Raw genomic sequence first — 16,295 nt, forward strand, 5'->3', positions numbered from 1 at the left:
ATTTATTCTCTCTGGCAACATGCTATTGAGTAAGTTGACTAGACAGGACTAGGGAATTTCTGTAGGTGGAACAGCTGTACATCTGGAATGCAACCTCTGCTTTATTGGACAACTACAAAGTTCTTGCAAAGAAAAATGTGTTTGGCCTGCAAAAAAAAAAAAAAAAGCCCCAGTGTATCCACAGAGAAGATAGGAACTGCTCATCCTGCAGGAGAGGGAAGCAGGCTGCACTGCACACAGGGGTTAGAGGTTTGCTTGCAGGTGTGGCCCTCAGAAAGCTGCTGTCTGAGGATATGTGCACCATCCTTGCAGCAGGCAAGGTGTAGGATGAAAGAGGGAATTGCCCGAGTCTCTACACTGCAGGGGAAGCAAGAAATCCTATTAAGGATTTATGCTGTTCCAGCAAAACAACTTCCTCACTTGAGGCAGAAGCCAGCTTTTTCACTGTCTTGACTTTGCTTGTGCTGACAGCATGCAGTTCTTCAGTCAAGCCCAGTGCCAGCTTTGTACAGAGAGATTCAGCATCAGGAAATGGGCTAGCAAGGCTCCCACTCCTGCTGTCATTCACAATTTCACTTGCCTCTGAGATGCACTTCCAAGACTCTGAGTGAACAGCCCTCCTGTTTCTGAGCACTTCTAGAGAGAAAGAAGTTATTTACTACATGAACGGGCTTGAAAACACAGTGATGTGCAGATTCAAAAATATGTTCTAGGGAAGGCATGCATGGGAGATGTCTGAGGAGACATTTGTGCGTGGTGTGCAATAATTGTAATGTGTTTTCATTTACACAGTGTCTCCTCCACGCACAAGGGAATGTAGCAAAATGTAACTAAAACCACATATCCTTACAAATAAAGGGACAGAGAGAGAGTTTCATACAAAGGTTAAACAAAAAAATCTGTTTAATGTCACTTTGGGGATTACAGGAGCTGGAGTAAAACAAACATGCAGAAGAAACTCTGAGGGGCTGCTTCAGGAAAAGCACGTGTGTGCCACCATATCTGCATATTCAATACGTCTTGCTGGGACAGCTTGGGAAAAATAGGAAGCTGGAAATTTTCAGTGTGGGAATTAGATGGAAGAATGTGAACCATTCTAAACAAAACAGAGTGGAGCTGCCAGCTGACTTGCTAAAATGCCAGTGCTCTCTAGGATCCCTTGAAACAGAGCTGAGGACTGGCCTTGCTGCTCAGGGAGTGGGTAGGGAGCCAGGAGATTTGGGCTGGATTCCTGGCCCTGCAACAAACCCAGCATGTGACGCTGGGAAGTCATTCAGCTCCAGCTGCCAAAACCTGACTGCATGCCTACACTTCTGGGCACCCAGCGTGAGCCCAAACATCCCGGACTTCAAACAAGGTCAAGCTGCAGGTACTCACTTCCCATCCATGAAGAACACACAGTTTGGGATTTAGTTTCATCGTGGATGAAGCAGGGCTAAAACCTGCAAAGGAACCTGAAATGCTACAAAGCTCCAGGTAGGTATTACACGTTCAGACATCTTTTGCCACAGGAGAGATGCTATGGATATGCAAAGGACTATTATTGAGTTACCTCTTGCTTCCCATGTCCTGTGGCAATTATTGCCATTCTATAAATATTTTCACAGATATCAATACATCTGAAGACTTTTGTTTATGTTTCCTGCTTCAGGGCATCAAGGAATAATCTCCTCGCAAAAGGATTCACTGTTCCAAAAGAAACTGAAAGAATACAGATCAGGATTGCTGGCAAAAAGCGTGGAACAACACTGACAAGACTAGGAAAATACTAGATCTCAAGGGTGAAACAGTGGAAAGAAAGAGGCTTTTCCACATAATTTAGTCAGCATGCTGGGGGAAAAAGAAACAGAAGTAAAAGCCGTATTTCTAGCATATATTTTTCTGTATGCACACATTAAAAAAATATTTATAACCATCAGAACTAGAGAAAGTTGTATTTTCGTTGTATATGAGTGGGGGTCTGGTCACATATTAATTTACATTATACTGTAGGCAAAGGTTTATTATGGATTTTTTAAAATTAAAAGTTTAGTCACAAGTTGAAAGAACAAGTGTAAAACACAGATCTTGTTCTACCCATTGATATTTCCACCTCCATGGTGAACTCTATACTTTCTTCCTGCCCTGTTTGTGCCTGCCCTTAATTTTACCCCTGCATTTCCAGAGAGGATTTCCAAGGTCATGCACAGATAGATAACACGTGCTGGTGAATTTAATTGCTTTAATGGGGGTTTAGAGTTTCCACATGAAACCATTACAGAAGCAAGAACAAAAGAAGTTTCTGGAAGGGACATCCCTTTGCAACCATATTTTCATGCACCCCTTATAGTTGCACCAGATAACTTACAGAAAATCAGGGGAATTTAGCACAGTCTGGTACTTCCAGGATTAATATGTTACAGTAACCTTCCTTTGGCCAGAAGCAATCCAAATCTTCCATTAAGTATAACATTCTATTTTGTGTCTTTAGCCTGCCTTCCTTATAAAACGGTATTTTCTAACTCTCACCTTTGTGCCAAGCTCTAACTGTGAATCTCATTTTCATGGCATGTTTCCAAAACAGTATTGCCCTATTTTTCAGTTATCCTCCAAGAACTTCCTTCAGAGCCGGTGCTCATAAGACAGGTGACATAACTTGGTCCAATTCAAGTGAATTGCCAGTTTTAGAATGCCATTTACTACCTGAAAATGTGCTGGTGGCCACAGTCCAGAGAGGGAGGAGTCAAAAGTAATGCTGCAGTAATCCATGGGTACAAAAATCTTGTGTTTTAAGAGCCACACAGCTACATCAGTACCCTCCCCAAGCTGAGCTCACCCTCTTGTGAGGTTACCTTTTACTCTCACTGTAGCAAGAATATATTAATCTCTTGTCCCCGGACCTCACTCTCATGCAAGGCTTGACTGGAAAGCCCAGAGACTGATGTCTTTTCTTCCTTGAAGCTTCTGACAGAGAGCACAGGGAGCAGCTTCCCTGACAGCCAAATACCCCGTACTTAATGCACATCTGCCCTGACTGCACCACTCTGCCCAAGCCTCAGCCAACGGCCAGAGCATCTCCCCCATCCCAGGGTGAACGTGTTGGCTGCCAGTGGAGCTACACACACAGAGCATTCCTCCATCTCTGCTTGGTTTTGGACTAAACAGCTGTTACAAAGGAAGATTTCACAGACCTGCTGCTGTAACAGGTACCGCACAGCATGTCAGACACACATGTTTCTGCTGTGACTGCAGGGGCTGTCCCTATTAGATCAAGTTGTAGAGGTCTCAGAGTTCAATCCCCAGGAATGGCTTATGAAAGCAATTACCACCTGAAAGGTTTCTTTGTTTTTGTGCCACTGCTTTTAATAATAACGATTGCATCAGATATTTCCTGCCATCTCGATCTTCTTTGGTACTGCTAACGAAGAAATGACAAAGCCCAACACTTAAAATAGCACCCAATACAATGAAGTGCAAACACTTCAGGTTTGAGGTTTTACATCAAGCACTTTCCCTTTGATGATTTTAACCACTGAGTACCAAGCTCCACAGGAGCCCTGAAGGGTGGGACATGCATGGCCAAACCAGGGAATCGCCTGTGGGCAGGGGCCCCGAGCACCAGACAGTCCTGTCCCACAGAAGCAGACAGACAGACAGACATGAAAGGCACATGGCATTCGAGGGAGTTGTCTGGACAATCACAAATTGTTTTGATTCTTCAAGCAATCCTTTCATTTACGCTTGGTTCAATCTGTTACAGCGGCAACAATCACTGGCCAATTTAACAGCAAAACTGGGAATATAATCCCGACCTCCCACACTTCACACCCTCTGACCATTCCCCCTCATATCAGCAGAGTTGTGTTCATGTTAGCTGCTGACTGACAAGTAAAAACAAGACCTGAAGAAAATACCCAAATCCCAAAGGCTCTAATCTATAGCTGGAGTCTGCACTGAGACATTAGTTCTGAATTTTGCCCCAGCATCTAACCACATATCCACACTACATTGTATTTTGAATAAACCACCTGAGAATTCCTTTGTGCAGGACAAACCGCATCACCCTAAAATACATCCTCATGTAGCACCTATTAGAGAAACGAAGCCTGCAAAGTACAAAAACCCACTTTGTTTTTTTAAGGAAAGCTTCATAGTGACCTAGTCTTCACAACAAAGCTCAACAGGCAAAAGGATCCCAGTATTATAATTTCCAAAAAACCTTCTGATCAGTTACATTTTCTTTATATTCTCTGATCAAAAAATGGAAGATCACAAAGATGAAAATGAAAAACCAGCATTAATTCCAAAGGGAATCCATTCACTGAACACCCTATGCTGATTTATATATATGTGTGTGTGCATGCACACATGCAACACAAAATCACAGAATCATTGAAAATTTTGGTTTGGAAGGGACCTTGAAAGGCCACCTAGTCCAACCCCCTGCAATGACCAGGGACATCTTCAACTAGACCAGGTTGCTCAGAGTCCTGTCCAACCTGACTTTTAATGTTTCCAGGAATGCAGCAGCCACCACCTCTCTGGGCACCCTGTGTCAGTGTTTCACCAGCCTCAGTAAAAAACTTGTATCCAGTCTAAACTGACTCTCCCTTAGTTTAAAACCATTAACTACTGTCCTATTGCAACAGTCCCAAAAGGACCCTTTTGATTTCATTCACACACAAAAAAACATTCCCCAAGTTGAATTTGAAGAAGCTCCACTAAACCAAGTTTAAACCCAGCTTAACACCATGGGTTGTATCAAACTTGGTTGATTTTTGTGGTCATGCTTCAAATCTGATGAAGGAGGTCTGGAAGCCAACTTGTGAAGGACAACTGTAGCCCCATGGAGTGTGGCTGCATCTAAGTTTAAATGGATCAAAAGAGAGAGAAGAGGGTTAGCTGGGCATGGGCTTTACTGTCCAAGTGTTTTTGCATCACTTCTGTCCTGCAGTCCCAATGGCCATTGCCCAGAGGCAAAAAAAAAAAAAAGCCAAAGGCTAAAAAGATTCCTGTGGGTAAATTCACAAATTTTTCATTCTGCAGCTGAAGCTGTGAAAATGCAGAAAGCACATGGAGTAGGTTGGCAGAAGAAAAGTAAGGATAAGGAAGGACTCTGTTATCTCTTAAATGACTGATTTGAGCCAAAAGTTACCCTGCCAACTGACAGGCAAAAGTAACAAACAAGGCCAGGCTGAGATGGGAGCTGGAGAGAGACCTGGTGGGTGCTATGCCCAACCATGCAATAAAAGATGCAGGAGAGACAACAGTGCAGCTCTATCAGCACGAGCTGCTTCCAATCACAGAAGCCACGAGTGAGTTATGTGAATCCTCCTGAACCCCTGCCAAGCAAAACTGTACAGCCTCCACTGAATACCGGGGTAACTGGAGGGAAAAAAATGAAGCATTTATCTGGCAAGTGCTTTCTAAAAGAGAGCATGGCTGTCAGGAGCTGCTCGAGGAGCTGGAACGCTAGAGATGGCTCCAGGGGGATGGAGCAGCCATCAGAGTGCATGAGAGACAGGCAGGGATTTTTAATAAAATGCAGTTTATCACACGGTGATTACCACCTCCTATTTATACCACATGAGATCATGAAAAACATGGCACATATTCCTTTACTCCTGGAAACACAAAGTCAACCCAACAACCGTGTGATAAATTGGCCCTTTTAATGCACTTTGTACTTTGTCTTTCTAAACCTCTATTTCCACACATCTGTCACTTAGAATGAGAAATAAAAATCTGCTAGAATAGTAACTACTGTGCCTTCCTCTCCCCCAGATCAACACTACAGTAGATTAGGATTACAAATCCAAATTCCAGGCTGTTCCACTCAACATGTAAACCTTAACTGCTCACAAAGAAGGACAGATGGTCTAAGAATATAACACGTGAGAAAGAGAACTTCAGAGTCTCCAGAAAATGCATCATCAATATCTAACTTCTGCTGGCTACACACAGGAGGCATTACAGACACAATGTGCCAAGATGCAAAGAAAAAAGTATTTCAGGTAAGCTTTTCTGCCCCGAAGAGCACACCTTTTTCTACTCCCCTTCAAATGTGGTTTGAAAGGCTCAGGGAGAGGAAATTCCACATTATTTCCACGGTAAGACTCTGCAGCTGAGTTTGGGATAATACGGTGAAAGCCTTCATTAGCACTCTTTGAGAATGACTTGTAGAACTTGCTTGTAGCTTTGCCAGTTATGAGTAATGCAACAATCACTGAGACACTTCTGTGCCACATTTCCTTCACACATTGCCTGATGTCTACGGGACTCAGCCCTCTTGTGAGCGATCCCACTGCCTCCAGACAAGGAATCCCTGCCACGACAGGCCCGTGAGATGCCACACCTTTCACCTGCTCCTCACTCCATGGAAATTCTCCATTTTGGTTGTGATGCTCTACAACTGACCTGAGCACAGCTGATCTGCAGAGAAAAAAAAACCTATCACCCCTAATCTTTTGCTTATTAACCCGATGGTTAACCAACCTCCCAACAGCACAAACTGCAAAAATAATCCTACAAAGGTAATTCATACTGGGCAACACCCCAGCACAGCTCCTGAGTGCGACTGCGGCTCCACAATCACTAAAACCAGGTCTGTGCATTGCTGGATCACCCAGGAGTACAAATTTCATCGGGATCAGGCCAAGGCATGTGATCAGGCTGCTGCTGAACGAGCCAGGATGCAGGGCCAACACCAATCCTGCTGTGGCCACGTGCCAGGCACAGGGGTGCAGACGATACCTGATCTGGCTGGAGCTGAGCACAGTGACACCTGAGCCGGCATAAAGTCTGCTAGTAAAAAGTTAACCTGTCAAAAACTTCTTGAATTAACTCGAGCAGGCAGGGTGAATGAATACCAGGTCAGCGCTTCACATCATGTGGCCGCCCCGTTTTGGAGCCAATAATAGGAGCTGCACTGCTGGCTTTTGTTGCTCTGCCAAACCACAGCCAAATGTTGATAGTGATGTTTATATGCATGGGGAACTCAGTGCAGGATCAGGGCCTCAGAGTCCTTCAACTCGCCTTGCCTCCAACTTAAAGCAAAAAGGAAGGAAAAAAGCAGAGTGAAACCTAAACGTTTAACCTCTAAGTAGTCAACATCTACCAATCTGGAATCTGCAATCTACTAATATGGAATCTGCACATGAAGGCAGAACCATGACTGCTTCTGTAGCAGATAAATTTAAATGGTGATTAAAATAGAGCCTTCTCCTTCAGGTTAGTGAAGGCATCAGTACAGCAAACACACCAGTAACTAGGCTGATTTGTGCAGTATTTTAGCAATCCAGACAGTATTAAAAAGACACCCTGTCATGTTGAACGAATGCAAACTTTTTCTTTACAAAGAAAGGGTAGTCCTGCTCTTCTGAAACTGTTTTGAAAAGCCTTACCTGATCTCTGGTAGAATTTAAGCTGTTTTTAACACTGCTGCAATACTGCCCAGTGTTGAGATGTACACGGGTACCATTACACAAGGCTACAGACACTTAGGAAACATGGTTTTCAAACATTCTTTCTTGAAATTGATGGAAGTCACTAGAAATTGCTTGGTTTATTTCAGTACCTCAACAATTTCCAGAGCTAGTTCAAAGAGGTCATTAGCTGAAAGCCATTTTCAGAAGATTTCCTATTTCCCATTACAGAGGCCCTAAAACAGTCCGTGCAGAGATGTACAGCAACCTTGACAGCTACCCAGAGCTCTGAGCTGTTCCCAGCCCTGTCCTATCACTCCTGCAGGCATGCCTGGACAGAGGCTTCCCAAACTCTGCTCCTCCAGGCTGTCACACTGCCTCAGGGTCATGCTGCAGCCACAGCAGCTGGCAAGGGTGAGGCAGCCATCCACCTTCTCTTTGCTGCTTTCCACAGCTGCACAAACCCCTGTCCCTCCTCATGGGGCTCCCACAGAGCTCGAGGAGCTGCCAGCCAGCCCAGCATGGCCTCGGCAAACCTCGGTGCAGAGGTGGCCCAGTGGCAGATTCCGGGGTGAAGCGAGGGGCTGGCTGGAGCACAGTACTGAGCTGGAGTCTCCAGCTGCGCCAGGGCAGATTTGGGTTGGACATTAGGAAGAATTTCTTCACAGAAAGGTGATTAGACATTGGAACAGCTGCCTAGGGAGGTGGTGGAGTCACTGTCCCTGGAGGTGTTTAAGGAAGACTGGATGTGGCATTCAGTGCCATGGTGGTGTTTGGTCACAGGTTGGGCTCGATGATCTCAGAGCTCTTTTCCAACCTAACTGAGTCTGTGACTCTGTGCAGCAGTGCTGCTCTCTGCAGCCCCACCACCCCTGCCCTGCTGGGGACCTGTCACCCACGGGTGACAGCACAGCACCCACCGCCAGGGCAGGAAGCAGGGCAAGAATTAGGATTAGTAACGCATCAGGAAAAGCACTGCCAGCAGGTCGAGGGCACTGATCCTGCCCCTCTCCTCAGCCCTGGTGTACTGCATCCAGTTTTGGGCTCCCCAGTACTAGAGAGTCACACCAAGGGCAGGTGGGAGGACAAGAGACAAGAGTCGACAGGTACAAACCGATGCACGGAAAGTGCACAGGGAATAACTCTTCCTATGTGGGTGCCACGCACTGCACCAGACTGCCCAGAGAGCCTGTGGTGTCCCCCTCTGTACACTCGAGAGCCGTCTGGATGCCACCGTGTGCCATGTGCTGGGGCCGGGGGTGGCCCCGGTGACCGCTGAGACCCCTCGGGCCGGGTCCCGGTGCCGGCTGAGGCCCCGGGCCGGTCCCGGTGGCAGATAAGGCTCTCGGGCCGGTCCCGGTGGCAGATAAGGCTCTCGGGCCGGTCCCGGTGGCGCCCCCGGCGGCGGCGCGGGGCAGCGCAGCCCGGCGGCCGCGGCGCCCCGCGCTGTTTCCAGGGCGACGGCTCGCCGTGTTCCGGACCGTACCATTGCGCAAGCGGCGCGGGTGGGGGCGGGAGGGGAAACAGGCCCGGCGCGGCGCCGCCTCCTGCCCGGCTGCCTCCTCCCCCCGCGCCTGGCCGCGCCTCCCCCCCTCCCGCGGGCGCGGCGCCGGCGGGGGCGGCCGGGCGCGGGCGGGCGTGCGTGCGATGGAAACGCACATCTCGTGCCTGTTCCCCGAGCTGCTCGCCATGATCTTCGGGTACCTGGAGGTGCGCGACAAGGGCCGCGCGGCGCAGGTGTGCACGGCCTGGCGGGACGCCGCCTACCACCGCTCGGTGTGGCGGGGCGTGGAGGCCAAGCTGCACCTGCGCCGCGCCAACCCCTCGCTCTTCCCCAGCCTGGCGGCGCGGGGCATCCGGCGGGTGCAGATCCTGTCGCTGCGGCGCAGCCTGAGCTACGTGGTCCAGGGCATGGCGGACATCGAGAGCCTCAACCTCAGCGGCTGCTACAACCTCACCGACAACGGGCTGAGCCACGCCTTCGTGGCGGAGATCAGCTCCCTGCGCTCGCTCAACCTGAGCCTCTGCAAGCAGATCACGGACAGCAGCCTGGGCCGCATCGCCCAGTACCTCAAGGGCCTGGAGGTGCTCGAGCTCGGAGGCTGCAGCAACATCACCAACACCGGCCTCCTGCTCATCGCCTGGGGCCTGCAGCGCCTCAAGAGCCTCAACCTGCGCTCCTGCCGGCACCTCTCCGACGTGGGCATCGGGCACCTGGCGGGCATGACCCGCAGCGCGGCCGAGGGCTGCCTGGGCCTGGAGCAGCTCACGCTGCAGGACTGCCAGAAGCTCAGCGACCTCTCGCTCAAGCACCTGGCCCGCGGGCTGGGCCGCCTCCGCCAGCTCAACCTCAGCTTCTGCGGGGGCATCTCGGACGCGGGGCTGCTGCACCTGTCGCACATGAGCAGCCTGCGGAGCCTCAACCTGCGCTCCTGCGACAACATCAGCGACACGGGCATCATGCACCTGGCCATGGGCAGCCTGCGGCTGTCCGGCCTCGACGTCTCCTTCTGTGACAAGGTGGGGGACCAGAGCCTAGCCTACATCGCGCAGGGCCTCGACGGGCTGCGCTCGCTGTCCCTCTGCTCCTGCCACATCAGCGACGAGGGCATCAACCGCATGGTGCGGCAGATGCACGGGCTGCGCACCCTCAACATCGGCCAGTGCGTCCGCATCACCGACAAGGGCCTGGAGCTCATCGCCGAGCACCTCAGCCAGCTCACGGGCATCGACCTCTACGGCTGCACCCGCATCACCAAGCGGGGCCTGGAGCGCATCACCCAGCTGCCCTGCCTCAAGGTGCTCAACCTGGGACTTTGGGAAATGACTGAGAGTGAGAAGGTCAGGTGAGAGGAGGAGGAGGGTGCCCCGAGACCTCCATCTCCTCTGGAGGGACTCACTGACTGACTGACTGACTGACTGCTGCAGAGGAGGAGAGAAAGAGAGAGGGGCATGCACACAGACATGCTACCCACGCACTCTGGCACCACAGGGAGGAACACAGAGAAAGAGGGATATACCCTCGACCCTTCTGTGCTGCCTGCCTGTCCTTGCTGTGGAGGAGGAGGAAGGGGGACCAGGAGGACAGAGAGAAAGCACCTATCCATTTTCCAGGTCACGCCTCAAGCTCCGTGCTAGGGAGACAGAGCTCTCTCCCTTCCCACAGCATCCTTCCCTGCGGAAGAGGTAGAAACCCACACTTATGCACTGGGGCTAGAGACACCCCTCTTTGTCCCCACTCCCACATTCCATCCCCTCAAGCACTAAGGATGGATAAAGAAAGACCCTTGTTCTGCCATGTATTCAGAATAGATTATTTTTGGTTTATATAAGGGAGAGTGGAAATGGAGATGGGAACAAAAAAATAGTTAACAGCAGCAAAGGCTTCCTAGCTACACTTGTGTACCCAGCCACCCAGTCATCCTGTGCTGGGCACAGACAGAGCTTTGGATAAAACCACCATTCCACCTCTGTGCTTGCCCCTCCCCTGTCAACACATTTGTGACAGAAATACTGCTCCCTAGGTACATTGATTTTTTTTTCCCCCTTTTAAATCTCTCTTCAGTCTCCAGTTTCATGTTATTCTCTGCTGTGGGTGGATACAACCTCCCACTATTCCAGTTCTCCACTGCACTGAGACTAGCGATAGCTACAGCCTCCCCTTTTGTCAGTATGTTTCCATGTCATCCTGCACTATGGGTAATGGAAAAGTCCAGGCACTCCATTCTCTCTCCCCATCTCTCCACTGGAGATGAAAACACCATTTCCTCCTCCTCCTGTCTCTGTGGGGGCTGGACACAGACCCCACTCTCTTAAGCCTTCCTGTGCACTGGGGGACTCTGAGAGTTGCTGAGACTTGTCTTCCCTTTCATCATTCTCTCTTTTTCTCCCCTCCTCCTCCTTGGCAACAGGGATAGACATATCCAGCCACATATCCATTCCTCTCTGGGTTGGGGGTGAGCAGGTAGAAGGGAGTTCTCGCTCCTCTCTACCTGGGGGTCAAGAGGAAGAATCTCCAGCTTCATTTCTGCTTCATTTGAGATACTGTGACCTGTTTTTATTTTGAAATGCATAAAAAAAATTACTGCTACAAAAACAGCCTCTTACTCTCCCATCTAGCCCTTGCTTACATACTGTAATTGATCCCAGTTTTCCTCACTCATTCTCCCCTTTACAGTATTCATTTTCTTACATGGTTTTATTTTTAAAGACATATGAAGTTGCTGTTCTTGTGGATTTTTAAGTACTTTTTTTTCTGCTGAATATATTCTATATATATAAATATATATATGATGTCTGGCTACCTCGTTTTAATTTGTTACTTTTTTTTTTTCCTCCTCAAAAGCCCTGGAATTCTTACAGGAAAGAGATTTTGAGACTGAAACATTTTTGTGCCTAGACTGGAATAATGCCCCTTGGGTTTGTTCTTATTTTATCCCCTCCTCTTCCCCCACCCCTTTTTTTAATTTTTTTTTTTTTAATTTTACATTTTTGTTTTTAGGCTTACCCTACTGTGTCCCACCTCCACATTCTGGTTGTGCCTCTCCCTCCCTCTTCACTGGGAACTGGGGACCCAAACTGTGCTTCTGCATTTTTACTCTTCTAGCACAAATATGTAACGTGAGAATCCACACCGAGGATTGGGCTACTGTTAACAGAAATGTGTAAAATGCAAGTTTGTTTAAAAAAAAATTCTATATATATATATGGATATATGCAAGTGCTTTCCCCTCCCCTCCTGAGCCACCTACAGAAGGTCACCATGCCAGGCTTCCTGTTTGTAGGTGGAGAGGAGCAGAGTGGCCTGCAGGCCCCAGGGCTGCCATGTGAAGGGGAGGAGACTGAAGTTCATCTGTCTTATCTCTGTTCTGTCAATAAAATGGAGCTGGGTCTTTAGATTATTTTTTAATTATTATTTGAAAGAGGAAGAGTAAGTTTGGGTTTTGTTTTGATTTCTTTTTTGTTTGTTTTTAAGTATCTTGGCTTTTTTTTTGCTTATCTGTTCAAAATCTCAAATCCTCCACAGTAACAGGCCAGACCACGGAGTTAACACAAACCCGGAGACCCCTATGGATTAATTGTACTGTTTGTGAATTTGTATAAAAAAAATAACAAAGATCCTCTTAAAACATTTTATATTCTTACAGTAAAAGGTTAAACATATTTATATAATAAAAGAGGAAATATGAAGTATGTTTTTGAAAAAAAAAAAAAAAAAAAAAGCCGTATCTGTGTTGTCTGTACTTATTGAAGATGTGTGTACCTGTCGGGCTTGTGGCTGACGGTGGGATTGGATTGGGGCTGGCTCTGCTGAGCGATGGAGGAGGAGAAGCAAGGCAAGGAGCCTCCTCCTGTGCAGGAGGCCGGGGGACATCGCCAGGAGGAGTTCGTAAGGAAGGGGCTTGGCAGGACCAGCCGTGGCCGCGAGGGTGCTGGCAGCATCCCTGGGGACAAACCCGTTCGGAGTCTGAGGCCGCACAAACCTGAAGTGCTGAAACCGACTACTTGGTGATAGAGGACAGCATTTGTGAGGGCGGAACAAGGCCTGTGTTTCTCAGTTTTTTTAAGCTCCAGATGAATTGCGTGCTGGAGGATTTTTTTAGTGATTTAAACTGGAAGACCCATCAAGTAAAAACATTTCCCAGCAGCGACAACCACCAAAAATCTGCGCCCTTGCCGACCTGGAAAATCTGAAACATCTTAGTTGATTTCCACTGCCCAGCCAAAGATTAAAGAGAAAGCAAAAAGTGGAACCGTGTTAAAAAAAAAAAAAAAAGTTTGAATAATCTAAGGTGTCCTTTGTCCTCCACCATAATCTTTCTCCTGCGCGTTATGACTTTTAACCCGACGGGTCCCTCCGTGGCCTCCCCGGCGTGGGGCGCTCCATTGTTGCCGGAGATGGAGCTGAGCGCTGTTTACAGCGCGGCCACAAAGCCCCGCTCCCCCAGCCCGGCGGCCGGCCTCGCTGCCCGCTGCCCCCTTCCTGCCTCCAAGGAGGGGGAATGCGAAATGGTGGAAGAAGGCAGAGCCATTGTTCAGCAAAGTTAAAAGAGGAGCTGTCCTTGCTTGCTTGCTCAGTCATGCATACTCAATCTGGCCGGGCCCGAGTCCCTATGGAAAGGAGGAGGGCGATTCTTCCCCTCTTTTTAACATTCCTCTCCAGGCCTGGCTGTATTTAAGCTGCTTTCCTCCGCGCCGAAGAGGAGGGAGGGGGATGGTCTGAAGTTCCTGTACATTTGCATTTTAAGCACTTCCAGCGCTGAGCAGGCCACTTTGTTCCCCGCTCCAGCGGCCCTGGCTGGGTGCTGCTCCAGGTGGGATGCCCTCCCAGAGGAGATGCCCTGGGCGCCCGCAGCTGCCTGCCCTGCTCAGCCCTGCCTCCGCAGCTACTTTGGTCAGGCTGGACTGGGCATACTCTCCTTGCCAGCTCTACCCACCTCACCTCTTCATGCACTGCTGCATTTCAAAGGGGAAACTAATGCCTGACTCCAGCCCTCTTAAAAAGAAACACCATCTCCTCTGCATCCTAGGGACCTGGACTATCGCAGGGTCTGGACTTTGGGGCGTGTGCTGTTCTATTCCCTCCCTTCCAAGACTTCCAAGCTTTCTGCTGGGAGTCCATTGACAAAAGCTGCATTGTTCGCTTTAGGGAAAGCCACCACAATTGGATCTAATTGAGCCTGACACTATATCCATCTTCCTCTACTTGGAGGGAGGTGTTGGGGTCTGTCTTTCCTGCATTAAGAAAGGAGTTTACAGTAACTTCTTGATGGAAAAAGAGCATGTATGTGTGAGTGTTATAAACAACAGGAATTCCAGATCAGGTTCCCGTAACAGCTGAAAACGTAATTGCTCTTGGGGTCAAGCAGCAGTCCCAGCCAAGGATGGGGAATGATAAACCTCTCATAAAGTAGGTTTGTTTCTGCTGGGCTTGGGTGAAAATGGCATCTCCTTATTAAACCCCATGTTCACACAGATAACAGTGGGACATCTATGTTTCAATATAACGTGTGTGCTCCTAAGCTCTGTAATCAGAACAAAGACCGGATTTTTTTTTTTCCTAAAAAATCCCCTGAACTTCTCTCAACTCTTAAAAACAAACCAAAAGCAGTGCCCACATGGCCCAACATCCCCTTTTAAGAGGAACACAAGCCAAAGGAAGTTGCCAAAACCAAAGCCTCCCTGAAGCCCAGTTCTTAGACACCCTGGACTGTTCCCGTAGATGGAGCAAGTGCTCCTCATACCTTCCTCTCATGCTCCATTGTGACAGCACTTCCTTGGACACAGACACAGGCCAACAACCATAGACCAATTACCACATAACTTCTCAGCACAACCAACCGCTCTTGAATTTTTGAGCATGACTCAGTTGGAAACTGGGGTAGAAAACCAGAAAAAACACTCCACTACTTGGAAATGAGCTGGAAGTCTCCGGTCTGTGAGCCCACAGTGCCCCAGCCGTGGCTTTGGTGCCAGCCTTCACCTCTGTGCCCAGCAGAAGTGCTGGGGCAGCAGGGCCTACACCTGGGCATGGAGGGTGGCCCAGGGACCTGCTTTGTGGACAGCTCTGAGGAGCAGAGGGGCCACGCTGAAGAGGAGGTGGCAGAAAGCAGAGCAGGAATGATGTGGAGGAGAGATGAAGTGAACAAGCAGGAGAGGAGGCAGCCAGGGACTGAGGGGCAGCAGCTGGGGATGCCAGCTCGCAAGCCGCAGTGAAGTCCTGCGTGTGCGTGGGGTCCCTGGTCTGCCGCAGCAGCTGCTCCCCTCAGCAGATCCATGGATGGCTCCGCTCCCCGGGAGACGGGAGGAAAAGCAGGCTCCACCTGGGTCCCACTGCCCTTGGACTAGCACATGGGAGGTCCATGCATGACAGATTTATACGTTTTATACCTTCCCGCTGCACGCTGCGGGTTCGGCTGAATCGGTTTGTCATGGTGGCTCTGGGGGCCTTTGTTTGGCGCTAATAAATAACGGGGTCACGGGGCAGCTGTCAGCCAAACCACCTGGGGCCTGTGCTATGGCCAGAGGTGATCTCCCTGCTAGACAGCACAGGGCTCACCACTGAACCTGCCCTTTGGGGGTCAGGGAAGGGTTAAAATGAGACCTGGGTGGCCAAGAGGCTCACAGGTTTTGGAAGCAAAGGTAGAAGTTAGCACAGGCTACCATTAACAGCTCAAGGGGAGATGTCCCTGCAACTCGCTATGTACGCATGTGGGATGCTCCTGGCAAAGCGAACCCTTTTTTTGTTTTCTCTCTCTCCCTCCTCTACCTTTAAATGCCACTCTTTCAGCCAGCAGCTCTTTAACGGTGCCTTCTGTGGAGGAAAAAGCTAAATGGATAAACTCGGCTGGGTGGTGCGGGCTGGACCCCTCAGGACACGAGCGAGGCCCCGCGCCAGAGCTGCTGGCTGGGCTGCACTGACACTCCCCGCCGTGGCCAGCCAGCCAGGCCGGCCTGCTCAATTCCCCAGCCCCAAGCTGCACGAAAGAAAGAGCTGGAGAAGGTTCACCAGGCTCCTGTGCCAGAACTTAAGCCTCCAGCCACATTTGGCAGGGATGTTAGTGCTTCTCCCCCTTATTTAATTACATTTACCATATGCACTAGCTCAATGACAGCCCAAACTGAAATCGCGTGATGGAGATTTTGAAAGATCCGAGTCTGATCTGTCCCTGCAAGATGAATGGAAATGGGATTTTCCAAAAAAATTTCCTAAAATGTGTGGTGTTTCTTAGACAAGGTGTCAAAAGTTTAGTACCAGTGACTGGACACATGCCCTGAGCAAGTGTTTCCACATGAGAGGGTTACTGAGACATAAACCAAACTCATATTCTGCTACAGAAACAAACCCAGATCTAGAAATGGGAACCTCCTCCTAGTTATTTTCCTTCCTCT

The 16,295-nt window shown here is 49.2% G+C and overlaps 2 protein-coding genes across 4 annotated transcripts in view; one reads left to right on the forward strand and one right to left on the reverse strand.

Annotated features, from left to right (window-relative positions):
- Positions 1-16,295, reverse strand: part of WNT5B (Wnt family member 5B) — a 65,234-nt gene that overhangs the window by 23,278 nt on the left and 25,661 nt on the right. The gene's annotated exons all lie outside the window — the stretch shown is intronic.
- Positions 8,981-11,946, forward strand: FBXL14 (F-box and leucine rich repeat protein 14). The gene has a single exon (XM_039707961.1). It carries the CDS (start codon positions 9,051-9,053, stop codon positions 10,251-10,253), a length of 1,203 nt encoding a protein of 400 aa, XP_039563895.1. The 5' UTR covers positions 8,981-9,050; the 3' UTR covers positions 10,254-11,946.

Source organism: Passer montanus, unplaced genomic scaffold, assembly GCF_014805655.1.
Source record: "Passer montanus isolate IOZ18808 unplaced genomic scaffold, ASM1480565v1 scaffold20, whole genome shotgun sequence".
Classification (NCBI taxonomy): Eukaryota; Metazoa; Chordata; class Aves; order Passeriformes; family Passeridae; genus Passer; species Passer montanus.